This window comes from Macrosteles quadrilineatus, unplaced genomic scaffold, assembly GCF_028750875.1.
Source record: "Macrosteles quadrilineatus isolate MER2022 unplaced genomic scaffold, UCM_ALF_1.0 Scaffold_5__1_contigs__length_97177068, whole genome shotgun sequence".
In the NCBI taxonomy this organism is placed as follows: Eukaryota; Metazoa; Arthropoda; class Insecta; order Hemiptera; family Cicadellidae; genus Macrosteles; species Macrosteles quadrilineatus.
Window position 1 is genome coordinate 68,094,174 of NW_026542598.1, and position 18,818 is coordinate 68,112,991.

The 18,818-nt window shown below is 34.5% G+C and overlaps 1 protein-coding gene across 9 annotated transcripts in view; it reads right to left on the reverse strand.

Moving 5' to 3' along the window:
- LOC128994167 (hepatic leukemia factor-like) overlaps positions 1-18,818 on the reverse strand; it is a 184,586-nt gene that overhangs the window by 36,708 nt on the left and 129,060 nt on the right. For 4 of the 9 annotated variants that reach the window (XM_054418523.1, XM_054418520.1, XM_054418521.1 and 1 more), the window contains exon 1: positions 16,310-16,573. The exons of the other annotated variants lie outside the window; for them this stretch is intronic. In XM_054418523.1, coding sequence (XP_054274498.1) covers positions 16,310-16,487 — 178 coding nt within the window. In that variant the 5' untranslated portion in view covers positions 16,488-16,573. Of the gene's footprint in view, positions 1-16,309; positions 16,574-18,818 lie in introns of those variants that run through there. 9 annotated transcript variants of the gene reach the window in all.

The following is an 18,818-nucleotide window of genomic DNA, read 5'->3' on the forward strand; positions in this document are numbered from 1 at the left end:
ATGTGATTGTTTTCTTTATTAGAACATTAGTCTGTCAAAGAAATCTAATAAATCACCTAGCTTATTGATACATTTAAAGTCATAAGCCCGACTGTAACTAAGCAAATTTGAACGATCAATGAGATACGGACGTGTTTACTTTGTTTGGACGTTCTAAAATTAGAAGAGCAGATTTTATCTGTTGTTTTTTATAAATTGTTATGATTTTAATTGTCAAACTCAGTTGGATTATTTTATTCTTTAAGTTATGCGAAAAGAGTGCATTAAGCAGTGAATTGACGATTAATGATAATCGATGAACCCGTAGTAAAGATTGGCGTAATTTTAAGTGAGAGTTAAAATACTACTGAATATCTGTCTTTATGAAACAATGTTTCTGAAATTTTGTATCATAAGTTTAGGCAAAATGTAACTAAATGATTAGGAACGTGTGAACAAAAATGGTTTTATAATACATTAGCGTTATATAATGAAATAGACCCATTCCATCTACGTGTGAAGAGCTGTAATATGTTTTATATCTCTAATAGAATATGGCTGAATGTATATTGTTTCATATTATTTGTAATATCATTTATTTAAGTTGTATTGTTACCGTTTCCCTAATAAAAAAATATTGATAAAGACATTTTATAGATACCATAACAATATTTTGCCCATTCAGTTTGAATAAAAAGTAATTATTACCATAGATTAAAGGGGGTATTACGAACGAAGGAATGCGCTATTTTAAAGCAGCATAGCTTGTTGATTTCTCAATTGAACTGTATTTAACAAAAATGAAAAGATCTTTTAAAAGTAATGTAATTAACTGCTTATAATATTTTCAGTCAAAGACACCAAGGAAAATATGCAATGGAGAACAGTAAACATTTTGAGCACCAGACAAGGACTTCCAGAAACAAAAAAGCGAGACGAAGCTGAAGTCCTTCGCTGTTTCGACAACCAGTTCTCTGTCGTCATTAGCGTGTTGTTTACATGAAACTGGTTTCTTGAACTGGCTTTACTTCTTACTGCAAACTTCAGCGGTAAAAAGTTGAGGAAATTGAACTTTTTATCCTGTTGGGCCAAATTAGTCATCGGGTAAATAACCTCAAAGTTACTAAGATGTAAACAACATTAGAGCGTTTACCTAGAAACGGAGACCAAATTTAGACGTAATAGAGAATGAAAAAGATGGATAAAAATGTACCACGATATTAGCGTGTCAGCGCATGAAAAATTAGACTCGGTTTATTCGATGGTACAATATCAGTCAAAGTGTGCCACTAATGAGTTTTGAGTTCAAATTTGCTGAAAACACTTATAATAATACACCAAGTGGCAAGGGATAGGCAAATTAAATATTTTTCTATCAGACAGGAGCACTAATAACTCTACATTCGCAATCAATTATGCCATAAAATGCTAGACAAGTTTTAAAACTTGTGAGAAGACGAAAACTGAGTGAAAATTTGTATTAGTAAAAAAAAAACAGAAAAACTTAAATGGGAATACAAATGCAGTTGTGTAGCTAACACGCACGCATGTTACATGCATATTGTGTAACAGAAATAATCCAATAAAGAAAATAATATAAATGCACATACAAAATAACATTCGAAGTCTAATTTCGGTAGTAAAGTTTAGTGACCAATCCTTTCTAAGATTGTGTGCCAAAGTCATTTGATTAACACCACTTATTGAATTCCATGATAAAATGTCTTCATGACTTCAATAAAATCCAGTAAAACTCCCATAACATCTTGTAAAAAGTAAGTCACGTGAACACAGTTTGACAAGATCACTTGAAACTATAGATTAGTTTACTACAGCGACGACTATCAAGTATCTAGAAACCAATAGAGTGCCGCGATCATTGTGGCTGTGGCTGGAGGGGTAACTGGATAGAGGAAGCCGTGGACACGAGGTCTGTGGCCAAGCCTGGGTCTGGCTATGGTTACTTTGGGGGGGGAGGGGGGGGGTGAAAATGTTGATAATTACTGGTCGTGTACAGTAAAGTGTAACGCAAACGCTAAACAGATTCCATGCGTTTAGGTGTGCAAGTTCACGGAGTGCCACAAGGTTCTGTTTTAGGGCCACTTATATTTATTTTACAATATTGTACTTAATTGTAAGGTACGTTTTAGAATTTTGACCATTTTTTTGTTTATTTTTTTATGGTAAGTTTATGTCAAGTGAGGAATCATTGAGGACATTTTTCATTACGATTGGTAAAAAAAGTAGGTATTCACGACGTTTCGGGATAATGTCATCTGGTAAAATGACAATAATCTTTTTGTTTAATACACAAACAAAGTCGAAGGTAATCACAAATGAAAACCATGCAAGATAACTGTATGGTAAACATAACAAGACATTTAACATAAACATCATCCTGCTATACCAATTTAACGACTTGGGAAATCCATGAAATATCTCTTTCAAACGAATGCCCCCAAAGAAGCAGCAGAGAACTTCGCCAGATGGAATTAAAAACGCGACTGATTCTTTCAAGATAACAGTTATTTCTCCAGATTATGCTTCCAAAAAACTTAAAACGAACACTTAAGTGAAGTAAGAAATGTAAATTTAAACTGTCACATTGCTGAACATTGCTCCACGCTTACTTCCCACCATACATCTTTCTACTCAAGCAAATATCGAAGATCACAGCTTCAAGCACACCCCTGACGCAGAACCTAATGACTTTGAAAGTCCATGAAAAATCTCTTTTACAGAAAACTTTCTAAGACGATTCAAACCTCCAACCAAACCAAAAGGAACTTCCAGGATAGTTCCATGCCAGCAAGATTGACTAGTCAGCCTGACTAGACTGATAGCGGAAGGGACGACACACGAGCAGACCCAGGAAGAGGATGGAGAAAGTTGTTGCGTAGTCCACATATTCCTCACGATGGTGTGACAAGACTCAGGATTGTGGGAGTCTTTAGCAGTTCCTGGAGTCTGTTCCCACTGCAACATGGCTAACGTTCGTTAAGGAAAGTTAATTAAGCTTGGGAATTACTTAGAATTCGTGAAACAGCTTTGGGAAATGCTCGATTTATTTTAACCATTTTAGCTGAATTCATACAGTTTTCACTAAGGTCTTTGCTAGTATTATTTTCAACAAAGGAATCAAAACCGCTTTACTGTTCAAACTTTGGAATCTTGTGAATATCGAATATGCAGGGACATAGCCTGTCCCTCTTGTACTATAATATTATACTCTTGTACCTATTTTGACTTCTGACTTATGTGTACGCATTTAATTTAAGATTAAGGTAGAGGGTTTACATATACTTTTTACGTTCTGTAATTGTTGGCGTCGTAAAGCTGGGAAGGGGAAAACATTTTATAGTATATGAAGTATTGATCTGTAATAATTACTACTAGAGGTCGTCCAGTGGTCGAAACTCGACCAAAAATATGCAATGTACAGACTTCTCTATTTTCACACCACACTGTGAATAAAACATGTGATTGGAGTTTCTTCCATTTGTTTTTATTTCTGTTTATATTTCGTTGTTAATTCGTCACCAGCATGGCAACCCATAAGATCAATGTAATTTTTTTCAAAATTTAAAATTCATTTTCTGTGCTTATTTTTGAGCCCATTTTAATTTATAAAGGTATTCTGCACATCTGCAGGAAAATATCTTTCCAACAGTATGCGTAGATTTTCCCTGCGATGCACACGAGCCAAGAAAAAAAGGTTTTAAAGAAACATGCTTGCCTATTAATATACCCTATAGATAGATGTCAGGAAGCTTTGGCACTTTGAGAACGTAAGTTTAAAACAGATTGGTTTACCAAGACTTTAAAAATAACTCTTACTGATTCATCTATTAGTGTAAAATCTCTGATTTATGTCTATTTAGTTTACTTTCTAATGATGTTCCCGAAGACATTGGGTGACTTAGTGCCATTAGTGACTTAAATTTAAAAATTTAATATTATTATTGTATATTGCCTCTTTAAATGCTACACAAAATATTTGCCAATAACATGTCGTGTTAGGACATTATTGCAATGGTTTAGGATATTAGGTAAACATTAATTTCCTGGAAAAAATTTTTAACACTAGTATCACAGTTAACAGTATTAACAAAAATTCGTAAGGAAACTCAGTCATCACATGATCACTTGTTGAACCAAAGTAGGTTTTTGCAAATTTTTAGGGATAATTAAGTAAGTTAACATAAACTTAAGACAGTGATTATTAATGCACAATGTAATATTCTCACTATATGCCTACAGTTAAATATCCATCATTCTATTTATTAGCAGACGTTCCTCAATAATCCGTAAGCTAGGTCTCAATAAATTAGAGATAGCTAGAATAACAAGTCTTAAAAGCCAAAGAGAAACGAAGTAGAAATGATGCAAGGTTAAACAAGCCTTGGCATTGAACGAGGTGCTAGTTACTGGGGTCCTCGTGACACTATAGTGCGATTCTTATGACTTAACATGTCAAAAGATACACTCAACTGGTTAGTATGCATGCATACAAGTAAACATATCTCGAGTGTAGTGTGGCGGCTTCGATTCAAACTGTCATTAGTTCTATGATTTCTTATTATAATTAGTTTGTTCTTACCTATGCCAAATGTCAATTGTGTTGATACCACGTGTGATGAAGAATATATTTGCTAGCTTTACTGATCTGAAGAAGATTTTAAGGCTTGTTTCTGTTCGGTTGTGTCGTTTACTATTTGATACTTTTGTTATTCATTCAATCGATTTTAAACTAATCAAACAACGCATTTGTGAAATATTGCTTGCTCTCTGCTACTATAGCATATCATTATAACATAAAGTGGGAGAAAGAAAATCAGTCTATGCCTACATTAACATACTCAAATGTAATCGCAAGCCAACATCAAACCGGACTTCAAATTTCACAACTGAATGAGAAGGCTACTCACATTATCTGGTTAACATCCTGTTATTCTTGTTCACTTCGTTCTAATAGATTACATAAAAAGTATGCTTTACCTTTAGGGATTTATAGGAAAGTTTCTTAAAACAACAACTACACATGAAATTATCAATCTGTGAGAATCCACAATCAGTTTAAACACTTATTCCGAGGACGACTTCTATGGCGTCTCTTCTATCAGTTTTACTGAGGTCTCAACGTTCGGTTCAATGACACGCTGATATGCATTATCTTGTTAATTAATCTTTGTTTGGTCTTCTACTTGATACCAAAATTTGTATGATTCAGTTTGTACTTTTATTGTGAACATGTAAACACAATTGCTTTACATTTTTTATACAATAATCGTTTTAAGTTTCAAAAGTTTTCTGTTTATTTTTCATAGGTTATTTTATTGCCAATAGTTTCTCAATTTGTTTAGAATAATATCAAACATAGTTTACAAAGCAGCTGTGTAGTTGGTAATATTAATTAGGAACGTTTCAACTACGAGTACAATGAAGACAATCAACGAATTAATTTTAAACATGACAAATGGGCCCCTAATAACACAAGTCCAAACCCTTGATATTTTACTATACCTAATCACATGTTAAGCCTCGATAAGAGGTAAACCTTGACTACTATACGTATAACAATTCTTATAAGGGACTTGTTATCGAGGTTTTACTGTACTTGAAATTGGGATGGAATATCTACGTTAGGTACTAGTATCTGGACTCTGAAGACATTTTTACGAGTTATCAAATCACCTATTGCGGTTGGCAATGTAGCTATTTATGAATAACCAAATAAACGAGTCATGATTAGACAGGAAGTGATCAAACATTAAGTCGCCTTTGTCCATGACTCAAAAGACAGCAACAGTACAAGGCTCTTAGAACTGGTTGGAGGAAGGAAACCAAATGTGAAGACTAGAACTGGATCTGGTTGTATCTAACTTGGTGTTGGTGTGCATTTAATTGGGAGGAAATCAATTAAGTATGAACAAGCAATTATAGATTGTATACGCTATAATTATTATAGTATGAGAATATAATTGCTATATTTAAGGAGTAACTTTGCGATGTCGTTCTTTATTTTGAACAACTAATGAAAGACTTTTATTTAATGATACTGGTGTTCAAAGTAAAAAAAATCATTTTAACATTATGACGAAACGTTAGATTACGTACAGTAGATTCAACCAGATGTTTAAAAAAAACAAGCTAACGGCAGTAAAGACATATATTCCAATAATTTGCTTTAAAAAATCAATTAAAGAATGATTATTCACTGTTGTATTTATACCAACCCAATCTCCAAGTGTCAACGTCTACACAGAAATACATACTTACCAAGTTGATACAAGTGTCTTATGGGGAATTTGAAATACGACTTGTAATCAAGGTTTACTTCTTATCGAGGCTTTCAATAACGTGTGATTAGGTATAGTATCCTCCTATATATTAATAGGTAAGCGTGTTTCTTGTAAACCTTTTTTCTCAGCTCCTGTGCATCGCAGGACAAATTTACGCATCCTGTTAGGAAGATATATTCCTGTAGATATTCAGAATCCTTTATTTAAAAAAATATAAACATGGACCTTATGGGTTGCCATGCTGGTGACGAAATAACAACGAAATATAAACAGAATGTCAACAGAACAGAAGAAACAGGAAGAAATTTTAATCACATGTTTTTTTTTACAGCATGGGGTGAAAATCCGTACATTTAAATGCACATTTACATTTTTGGTCGAATACTGGACCACCACCAGTAATTTTAGGGTTTAAAAGTGACACTTGTTATCAAGGGCGTTTTTTTATCTAGGGTCTTGCCACAAAGGTACCACTGTACCACATTTTATCACAGAACAATGGTGCGACTGACCCATATAAGTAAGATCCGGGCTCGCCGTGTAATCAAAATCCAAACTCGCCACGTGGGGGTGAAAACAGAAAACGGAGACCTTGAGGTGCTTTCACTAAACCCAAGGCTACTTCAAGGTGGCTTTCTCTGAACACGACAAACCTTCACCAGAGTACGGCGTGTACTTTGTATAAACACTATGTGGACAATCACCTTTCAATCAAGTGGGTAAGCAATGAGACAATATGAATATAGTGACTGGAGTATGAACTTTGCTCGGAGAAAACTTGTTAGTAAACAATCAAAATGGGCTTTAATTATCTCTCTGTAAACTATTAAAATAGTAATGTATTTTCTTAGTTATCATTCTTATGTCTACATTGTTGTAACCAATATGAGATGGGGCAAATATTGAGATTTTAAACATTTCAAGATAACGGGAAAGATTACGTACTTTAGACATTGTAAAAGGCACATAGGTTATTTACTTATGTAAGGCACCTTAGTTATTATCCCACTTAGTAATACGAATAACAATTTTCTTAAAATAGCGAGTATTTCACGGACACGCAGCTTTGAAATCTTACAAATTGACTTACGTCGAGCTTTTGTAAATGTGCTAAGCGGCAGTTGTGTGCAAATAATTTACCCAAGTCACCTGATGCACTGTATGCAACGAAACTTTTTTTTATTTTAAGTCTACAAAAATCATGAATACCTCTTCCGCAGCAAACCTGCAGACTAATCAAATTTCCAATTGCCTAATTGGATTTCCACTCAAATATATCCTTGAAAATTTTAGATTTTTCCCTGTTTATTTCTCTATTACAAGAGGTGGTGTTTGGTCCTAGTAAAAAATTAGCTCCTTTGCCGTTGCCATGCATGTATTGAAAACAAACGTTTTGAAACTACAAAAATAGTTATAACGCTGTACAAACAATGACATGGGTAGTAAAAAACAATGGATCATTCAGTTAATTACAAATCACAGTTTATTATTCACACACATGTTTTGGGTTTTAAATTAACATGTCTTTGATGATAATTTTTTGTTTTGTTTACGGCTTGTCTTCTTGTTAGTTTCTTAGTAAATTAATTTGTATGCCGAAGAGGGCACAGGCACTCAGAATCTTTAAGCACAGACAATGGAAACGGTATTAAAGTATTAAAGTTATTAAGTATTAAACAGTAGTTATTAGAGTATTATATTGTCTGTGCTCTAAGTATACAATATCACATTTTTACCACAGTCCCAACAGTGCATGGCCAAAATGTATGAATAAAACTTGTTTGGTTACGAAACACAAAATCCTCTCGTGTCCCATTTGTAAGCGAAATGGATTATTATTTCAACGTCCGTATCACTGTCAGAAACTATTGGATACAAGTAGTTTCGATCTCCTGTTGTGAATTTCTACTTCGTAGTAACTGACCAGCGGCACGCGCTATAGTTAGTCGCGGATTTCCGGAGCCGCGGCAAGCAATTAACATATGAAGAAGTAGTTATACCTTCCAAGGCCACTACGCTGACCGTCACAACTGTACAGGAATGCTGGTGAATCATTTTGCGATTAGTAAATTTACCACTTTGCTTTATTTTCTTTTGTATATTACCACTAAATACTATAACCTAAACAATCAATCTATTCAATATAACCTTTAGGTTTTCATTGAACAACCTAGATGTAAAATTCAAAATCTTTTTAGCATTCTCGGTTACTTTTGAATGCACTGAGGTCAAACAAATCTTGTTCCCCTGTTTTTGGTCAAATCATGCAGTTAGAACTTTACTCCTTCATTACAATACGTTGAAGATGGTTGAAGAACGAACGCGCCACCATTTGGCAACACGTAGGCCTATATAGCTTCAGTACTTTTTGCTAAGTTCCCCAACCTTCATGATGACAATATACGAGACAAAACAGATGTGATTTACTCAAGACAAAAAAAAACACAAGCCATGTATCGAGAAACTACTATCAACCTCCCTTTTGATTTCCAATAAACACTATGATGACTATTTTATGATGAAATATTTTGCTCTCAGCAAGAAGAACACTCATTCACCGAGTGTCCTCTTAAAGCAATGCGCAGAACACTTAATAACCATTATCACTAAAGTTAGCGCTGATAAGCTGTGTCCACGCGGCGCGCGGTGTTGCTGATAAGGCATGACGTCACCAATGATAACAGCTGATAGCCTTGACTGTACAGCACCTGTGATTTAACATGAACGCTAGGAAATGCTATATCATGAAACTGCTACCTAGACTCTAGCTTGAGCGAATTATAAACGGCAAAAACAAAAATAGTTTGTAGAAAGATCGATGAACATCGTCAATTTAACATACGATCACAACCACAGTCTGAAACCTCTAGAATCTTACCAATCGGTGATGCAAAATCACTTCAATAATCCTCTAACCACAGAATATAAAGACCTTTATTCGGTGTTTTAACCAAACACACTTACTATCAACAAATATGCACCTAAACACACAAAGAGTAAATGACACAAATAAAACAAACATCTGTTTAAATGGAATTTTTTTCTTAAATTGTTAATAAAAAATTATTACTGTTTAATCTAAAATAAAAGCCGATTATCTTAGATTTGTCTAAAATACTATGAAAGATTTCCTATATACTTAGATAGTTCCAAAACAACAAAACCCCCACTGATTTGATATCCCATATAGAAGTCAAAATAATTCCAAAGACTTACCTATTGCCGAAGATGCTAGTAGAAGCAAATTAGAAAACTCCATAGCTCGCACAGCACAATAAAAGATTAAACTCGAGTTCAAAATACAATAAAATGATCTAGTTTGCGAGGCCACCTAGGATGAGCCAGTTGTTACAATGCAGCTGCGTAAACAATATTGTAGTTGATAGGTACATCGATGTTAATATATTAATCGAACCTGTTGTGCTTCTTTTCAGTTATTTTGCGGCGCATTTTCATAAATTAGGTGGAATCTAAATAAAATATTTTCAGTGTGTAATATATGTTTACGTCTATTTTTCTTCATTTTAATTTTTTTTTAGCTATAACAATCTCAGACATTTATTTTTCAAACAATTTTTGTGCTCATTTCTCGAATTAAACCTTCAATTTTAGGAATTTTTAACAAAGAGATTTTTATCGACAATGTAGTCTACTTACAAAATTTTAGATGCAATAAAAATAATCTATTTAAATACCGTTACTTTTATATAGTACAAATATTTTTTATATAGACTATAAATGAATTAACAATACGTGTATGGTTTTAAGGTTCCTCGTATAACTAATTTAAATTAATTTACATCAAAAGATAGATAGTAAATAAAAGTTTTGTGTGACTAATTACTAAGTTTTTATAAAAACGTAAAACAAATATCTTTAACTCATTATTCAAAATCGTAAACTCCTTCTTTAAAGTCCATGTTATTATAAAAAAAAAAACTGAAAACAAACACAGTCTGTATACTAAAAACACTCTTGTATCCAAAGTTCTGATGAGCAAAATTTATCTAATCTCGACCTAATAAAGATAGTCTGAATCAACAATCAACTTAAAGCCAAGTCTAGCAAGCCATGGATGAGAACCCTTCTCTGTTCTCTAATTTCAACTCGTGATGAACAACTTAAAAATGATTTGATAAAAAGAGTAAAAAATAATTTCTTTACTTGGTAATATAATTTCTATAGTTAAAAAGGACATTTAAACTCAGTTAACCTTGCAACATTAAACACACATAAAAGACTCTAAGGTGGTAATAATCCATAAAATCTGTTTCTTTATGAATTATACTACACGACAAAATTTGAATTTATCATCGTAATTATACTATGAGGAATGTTCCCATACACTCCACGCATCCAAAGTATGTGTCCAAAATAAGTTTGCCAATGAGTTTTTAAATAATTGTTAATTGTTTAAATAATTGTACAATGATTGTACTCTTTCATTACTATACAGGGTGTCCCGGAACTCTCTACCAATATTTTTGGGCATTGATCCTGGGTAACAAACGTACCTAAATATCATATTTAAACTGTCCGGAAGTCCTTAGTTACTCACACAGCCGCCATTTTGTTTTTTTCAGTTATTAATTTTTTTCTAAAGAATGGTTAAACATACGAAATGGAAACTTTGCACAAACATTTATGACAAGTTTCCATTTCGTATGTTTGACCATTCTTTAGAAAAAAAATTAATAACTGAAAAAAAAAAACAAAATGGTGGCTGTGTGAGTAACTAAGGACTTCCGGACAGTTTAAATATGATATTTAGTTATGTTTCTTACCCAGGAGCAATGCCCTAAAATATTGGTAGAGAGTTCCGGGACACCCTGTAGAATAAGTTTTGAATGAATAATACAAAACTTAATTTACTCCATTAAAACACAGTTTAACATATGTAAGACAATTCGACGAAGCCATAGCAAAACAAAACACAATACATAAAAAAAACTCATTTGTATTCTGCTGCTTTTAAGCTTTTTTAAATGAACAAGATATCATTTGAATCTTGTAAACTCAAACATGTTGTCAACACTTTCATTCCGAGTTTAATCCTCAATTACATGTAAAACCTGTGGTTTTATAATAATCGCGGTTTTACCTAGCTCAAGCAATCTGACGTCAAACCTCTAATACGATAAACACCTGATAGTCAGAAGGTCGTGTTGCCGTGTACAACAGTGATAACTGCTGAAGACATTATCTACAGAGCGGCGGCTCTTGCAAGGTCAACACCACGGTGTACATGGGGTAATGGTAATAATTATGCTTTTACCACTGCAAAAAGCAATAAAATATTGAGTGACGTCAGGAGGTTAGAAATTAGAAAAGCTCTGGTTTATCTAGGTTGTTTTGGGTTTAACTAGGTTGTTGGGGTTTTAACGTGGTGTTTGGGGGTTTACCGTGGTGGTTGGGGGTTTAACGTGGTAGTTGGGGGGATGACGTAATGGTTGGGGGGTTTAACTAGGTGGTTGGGGGGTTAACTAGGTTGTTTGGGGTTTAACGAGGTTGTTTGGGTTTTACTAGGTTGTGGGGTTTAACGTGGTGGTTGGGGGTTTAACGAGGTTGTTGGGGGTTTACTAGGTTGTTGGGGTTTTACTAGGTTGTTGGGGGTTTAACGTGATGGAGGGGGTTGGGGGTTTAACGTGATTGAGGGGGTTTAACTAGGTTGTTGAAGGTTTAAATAGATTGTTGGGGGTTTGACCTGGTTGTTTGGGGTTTAACGTGGTGGTTGGGGGTTTAACGTGGTTGTTAATGGTTTAATTAATGGTTATAGTATGTATGGTCTAACACACGTCTCATCACTATTCGTCCCCCTGAAGACTGGTCCGGGGCATAAACCAGAATTCCGACTGAGCAGAAACCAAAACTGACCAGTCCCCAGATAAACAGAGAGTCAGGTTAGAGGTTCCATCATACCATATAGTAGTTTGGTGTTTTGAGTTTGACTTAAAGGTGATGGTTTAGGTTCAGTGGTTCAAATTGGTCGTATACAGCTTGGTAGGGATTCAACAATGTTTGACGGTTTATGTCTGAAGTCAATGTTTCAAATTGGAGGTATAACTTAGCAGTAGAGATTTAACTCGATGTTAGGTAGTTTATATTGGAAGTTACTGGTTTAAAATGTTAGTCTAGCGTGTCTAACATAATGGTTAGAGTTTAGAATTTTCCGGCTAGCTTTATAGTGATTGACAAATAACTGTTACCACCTTAGTAGATAAGGAGTTTTAGTAGCTATGAAGATAACTGTAAATTGACCGACTAAACATTATGTAAATTTGGATAGCTTTCAAATCAGCTGACCAAGGTGTTACAAAAATCTGTACAAACAAACCCCGCATACGCCTCAACTGCACTAATGCATCGTTTGCCACCATACACTTCAACAATGCACAATCGTTCTCATAACCTTGCAAGGTCAGTTGCCAGTGGACACAAGTTCTGGAAGGTTCCTGTGCACGTTGCGACCAGCCTCGCGGCCCTGCTCTATGTTGTTATCACCAATGTTCGAAGGGCAACGCTCGTCTTATCAATGACCTCTGACCATCGCTGCGTCTCCACAATCCACCAACGCCGCCACGCGTCCGTCTGGCGTCATCCGATTGTTTTATGGCCTGATTGTAAACGTATGTTTAGTAAATAGTTGAATCAAACAGGGAAACTTTGAAGTAAAAAGAAGGTGAGTGGTTTCCTCAAGAAATGTGATAAGGCAGATACTACGTAGGTTGGTTCATATTTTATACAGCGATTGTAATTGCAATTAGTGTTAGAAAGGCTAAAAATCTAATATTTTTCACAATGTTTACGGTAAACACACAAACGGACTAATTCGGGTTTCGAGTCGTTCGGATTAGTGATTATTGAATAGAATAAACTTGTTTTGAAGAAAGGCAGCGTTTTCCCGGAATGTTTTGGTGCTCTTTCTTTATAAGAAATCACTTTTTACAGAAAGAAAGTAAAATAAATAATTCTGAATTTAAGTAGCTTTGTAAAAACGGCTGTAAAATTGTAACTGTACAGATTGAACGAAATGAATATTAAAGTTGATTAAAGGAGGTTTACGCATACAGATGATACGAGGGAAAAATAACCTGTGGATATTAACTAAGGCATAAAACTAGATTTGACACCTTTAGAACCGTGTCGAATTTGTGTTCAGGCACATTGACATTGACTAGATTACTGCAATCATATAATATACAGTACAAGTATATTTCATCTTCATAATAATCTATATTTAACTCTTTTTGTGACCAACATTGAAAATCTACAACCGACCTATTATTGCCACTTTTCCACAATGAAAGTTGTCCGAACTGAATATAAGACAGCAAGAATGTTTCCCAAACGTTCTGTTGACAGCGATTTTATCGAGTTCGCCGATGAGCACGAAGACTTGAAACAAATTTGCCTGAGACAAACTTCGGCAAGGACATCTCCCAATCTAGAGCAAACGGCAAAACCGAGGACAAAGGTCGGTAGAAGGCCGCCTTGTCGGAAGCATGAGAGGGAAGAAAACTGGCTGTTTGCGATAGAAGATAGAAGAACGAGAAGAACCTTATTCATGGGTGATCTACAGCTGATTCGTCAATGGAATGTTTCCAAAGTCAAGAGGGTTGAGAAGTTTGGCAACTTGTGAAATGTGTTGTGGAACAGCAACCGATTACCTACAACTTTGTCAAATGAGGATGTAGCATCTGAGCTGAAGGATTATATTTGGTAAAACAATGAACCAGATGATAAATATTTCGGAGACGTTTCTAGAGTGTAGAATCTAGAGTGTACGGTAATCGATTTTTATATCATACTGTATTGGAAAAATGAACTTCTCTGTAGTATCTTAAGCTATTTTTATATGTAGACTACATTTTACCTCGACATACACCAGTTTATATATGTATAAGAGACTATAATTTTATTCAATGATTGTTCAGTGCTAGTTTTTAAACTTTAACTTTTTGACTTCGAATGTTTTTTAATAAAACCAATACAATCCTAGGTGCTTTCCAATTCTAAACGTTCTTTATGTATTTTTTAAACTATGAATAAAAACAGTCTACCTAAAGATAAAGTCTTCCTCTAACAAAAAATATTGGTTAAATTCGTACTTGGGATATACTACAAAATAATTTTATTCAAAACCATTACTCTTAACAAATGGGCTATTTTCAATAAATAAATGATTAAAAATAACAATGGAAATATAAATTATTTTTTTCAAATTATTAAACAACATTTTCCCGATGAATATAGAATAGTTACGAGCTATAGCTATACTGAAGTTAGTTAGTAGTCCGATGAATGTGGTATTGTTTTTCATTATAGTATTAGGATATATAAATAACACTGGTAAGTATAATAGCTCAGTTCAAGATATTCACCAAACTACGTTTATGAGCCCAAAACAGATTGTTTAATTTGAAACTAATGTTCAAAACTGCCATTGAGACTGATTCACTGTCTTATCATTTCTTCATCAACGCGATCTTAAAGATTAAGTAATAGCAGCTCGTTTGATGTATTAAACCTCGAAAAGGGTTTGTTGGCAAAACAAATGAATTAAAGTTTTGTCAATGTTGCAGTTTTATATTGATATACTTTTGTAAATATTTTATGGGTTGACATTCTATCACAAATTTTGTTTGTGATTTTGTCCAAAATCGTTATTAGTTTAGTTATTGTTGCTTTCGATTGATTATTTGGCCACTTCTCCATTACTTCCACCCAACGTATGATTACGTTTCCTCAGGGTTAGGTTGACTTTGACATACTTTCCTATCACAATACGTTCTTGGAATAAATCGTAGTGTATTCCCGTACAACATCCGTATGGCCATGTTATATTTCGATGTATTTTTGTACAACTTAGAGGAAATTTACAACTCAAGCAAAACATTGGAATGAATGGAAACACCCCCGGAATATTTCATGGTGGTGCTTTGAACCTAGAGATAACCTAACTGTCAAGAGAAACAGATAACGGAGACACAAAATAGTATCACAACGTTTATACACAGACTACATAATTACATTTACTACAACAATATCAATAATAATACTGTAGTGCTATTAAGATGTAGGTGTATGACTGAACAATGCATGATGACACCACTATGTTAAATAGTATAAAATAACTTAGGAACTGTATTGGCTGCACAGAATTCAGGATGTAAGTGAATTAAGTAATTTAGGCTTATTCTTTTGCCAAGAGAGAAAGATCCTTTTGATCGTTGTGTTTTCTTGTAGTGATTTCTGTAGGGCTTTAGGTGCAGGATGTATATCAAGTAATTTACCAGACCATGTGTGCGTTAGTATATCAAGTCAACGGTGTTTCAACCAAGTTTTTTTTTACTTTGAACACTTGTTTTCATTTTTTTTTTTTTTTTGCATTCTTGCTCACGCCAATAATATTTTGTGATGCAGAATGTACAACCAACGCTTCTTGATATATTATTTCCCAAATTGAGATGTGGGAGTAAATGGACTTATTGTAACGATTGTAACCCAAAGATGAGTGGAGAATGGAGTGAGATACCTTATGTAGCTTTGTTAAGAACAGCTGTTTCTTTACAGAACCTTTGACTATTGATAGATAGAACTAGACAATCCATCTCCATGTTAAAGTTGTCACCAATTTTTTAATTCAACACGTACATAGTTGATGTGAACCACCGTCAGATTGCGCTGATGTAAATTACTATTTTGAAGAACACGCGGGGTCTTTAACCAAGAAAAAACGATAGGACGACTAATTGTTTATGTCCCATGTCCCATTAACTATGTTAGTAACAAAGAATAAATACGAAAATAGGATTTCAGGCACTTGCGTAATCTGTGAATAGCTCAGAGAACTACGTTCTTTTTTTAGTACAAATTTTGCGAAAGCTTGTCCATATAGATGAGATGTCTACTTCCGTATCCAAAAGTCAATGGCTAGAACTATTTACTAAAATCCCGATCAAGAACAGCTGGGTCCACTTTCCAACCACTGACTTTCCTGACCACCTAATTCCCCCTTGTCTACATACCATTGATGAACATATGATGTTGCCTCCATAGCTGCTGGTACTGGGTCCACCTAGAGCTGGTGTCGGGTGCCAGAGGGTGCAGCTGGTGGAACTGATGGTGTATCTGCGGGGGTGGTTGTGTTGCCGTGGGTGCCGCGTGGTTAGTATAGTCCATCACTAGACACTTGGCCTCGTACATGTCCGTCACTATATCACGATACCACTGGCAATAGCATACCACTCCGACACTTCACTAGCCCGCCGGGCGCTACGATACCGCAACACTCGGGCGATGACTGAGACTGAGGTGTGATAGGACGATAGCGCGTCCCCCTCCGCCCGCCCCTCCTCACTACTTTCGCTTTCTTTCATGACCCGTGCGTTTCCTGGTCGCCGATTCTTCCTAGTGTTCTATTAGGTTAAGAGGGCTTTGTAAATTGGGTGGGCTTAAGTGTGTTCAAATTTTGGCGCGTGTAACTTATTTTACGGTTAGCCTTGGCCTCAGAGAATACTGAAAAAAGAGGGAAAACGTAGATTTTTTTATATTTGATTCAAGAGCACTTCGAAAAGCGATTAAATTACCCCTTACACATCCCATCAATGTTTAGAGAGTTTAATTCTGAAGAAAATTATTTATTGGGATACGCGTATCTAAATGTAACAAATTAAATTTATATTAATGTAGATATGCATTTATGAAATGGGTTTAACTATCTCTTCTGCTTTCTTCCATCATGTTCTGAGAACACTTTTAGTGGATGATAATCCTAACCGAAAACCAAACGTTTTTTCGTTTAGTTTGGCGTAATCTGTAATTTTTATACGGGTAAAAAAATATCACTGGCAAAAATATGTTAATTGCTTGGATTCCATTCCTTGTTAATTAAAGGATTATGTTGAAGAGTTTTGATCTAATAGAAAAGCTGCGGGTTGGTTTTATATAGTATCAATGCGTATATTGAAAGCAATAGTTAATTTCGTGGACATACACTTCTCAAAAAAGGTTTGAAGATATAATTTTTTACGAGACAGTCGAAATGTCGAAATGCATTATGAATACTATTAGTATTTTCTTCTGTGTTTCAAAAAACTACGGATCCCGATTAAAATAGAAGTATTGGCCAATAAGTCACATGAAAATTTACTAAAACCATAGACTAAGGATGCTAAACTAAGAGACCCGTCAAACCCCACTTAATTAAGACCGAGCTATTTGAATTATAAGTTTGGCTCGACGATTATTTTTGGTCGAAATAATATTAAATGAAAACTTGCATAGATAATTTGTAAATCTAATTATTATAGTGTTGCCATTACATTTTAATAGGCTAAAAGGCCATCGTTAACTTAGAAAATTTTTGATTATGAACTACCTCGCAAGGTTACAATTAAGTACAACATTGTCCCATATAAGAAACAATGGTCATCTTCATATTATAAAATGATTTTTTTGCAAAGTTAGTAATTGCAATCCAATTCCTCAATTCGCCGAACAGTGAAAACCCGCCAAAAGCACTGCCAAATGAACAAAACAATTTCCAAAGCGGCGGGAACGAAGAGAGAGCAGCAGCTAATTGCTTTTTGGGAGTTTATATGAGAGAAAGTGGCGTGGAGATCTGTTCTAATCTTATGGCTATTTTTATGGAAACCCACACTGAATCCAAGGACATTAGAAACTTACTGTTTAATTATTTACACGAAAAAATAGATGTGGGGATGTGAGACAAAGCGTAAAGAGCAAGACTATTTTGTAAGATTCACTTTAAACTGGCTTAAGTATTCAGTATTATTATTAAAGAAACCAGTATTCATTATTTTAACTCCGGTTGAAATTAAGTGTTGTAAATTAAACTGATTGAATTCCCTCCAAAACACTAGAGGAAAACTGAAGACCCACGCATCACCCAACTACAGAAATAAATTTGACAAATATAAGGTTTTATTATTTTATATACCGGTACTCTTTTCGTTTTAGAAGATATATTTTACATGGACCATCAACGAAAATCTTTGGCAAAAAACAGGTTCGGACGTAAAACAAATAATACTTTTAGATAATCAAAATCTAAAGTTTATACTGGGTAAAAGGGAAATATTGGAGAAAAGTTTTAAATAGCTGATTCCTATGCTTAGACAACAAAGTTAACTGAATAAAAATTAAATATAGAATTGGTGTTCTAGATTAATAGAAGTACAGTTTATACAATTACTGTATATCAAAATTAATGTTTTGATTTTGAGACACCATGATCAGTCGTCGGGCTAAATGAGTGAACAATATTTTTTTCAATGGGTAATGTAATAACAAATATTAAGATTTTTGTGTTTTTCATGATAAATTTATGAAAGGTACGACCCAATGCGATTTGTTTCCAACTATATTATCACATTTTTCAAAAGACCAATTATCAGAAACAGTTTGGTCGTTTGGTCCAGTTTCGAGCAGCTATAAAATTGCTTTTACCTGTTCTAAGAATCCAAACCTTAAAATTACATAGCAACGCAACTTGCCTCGCTTTCGTTGCGAAGC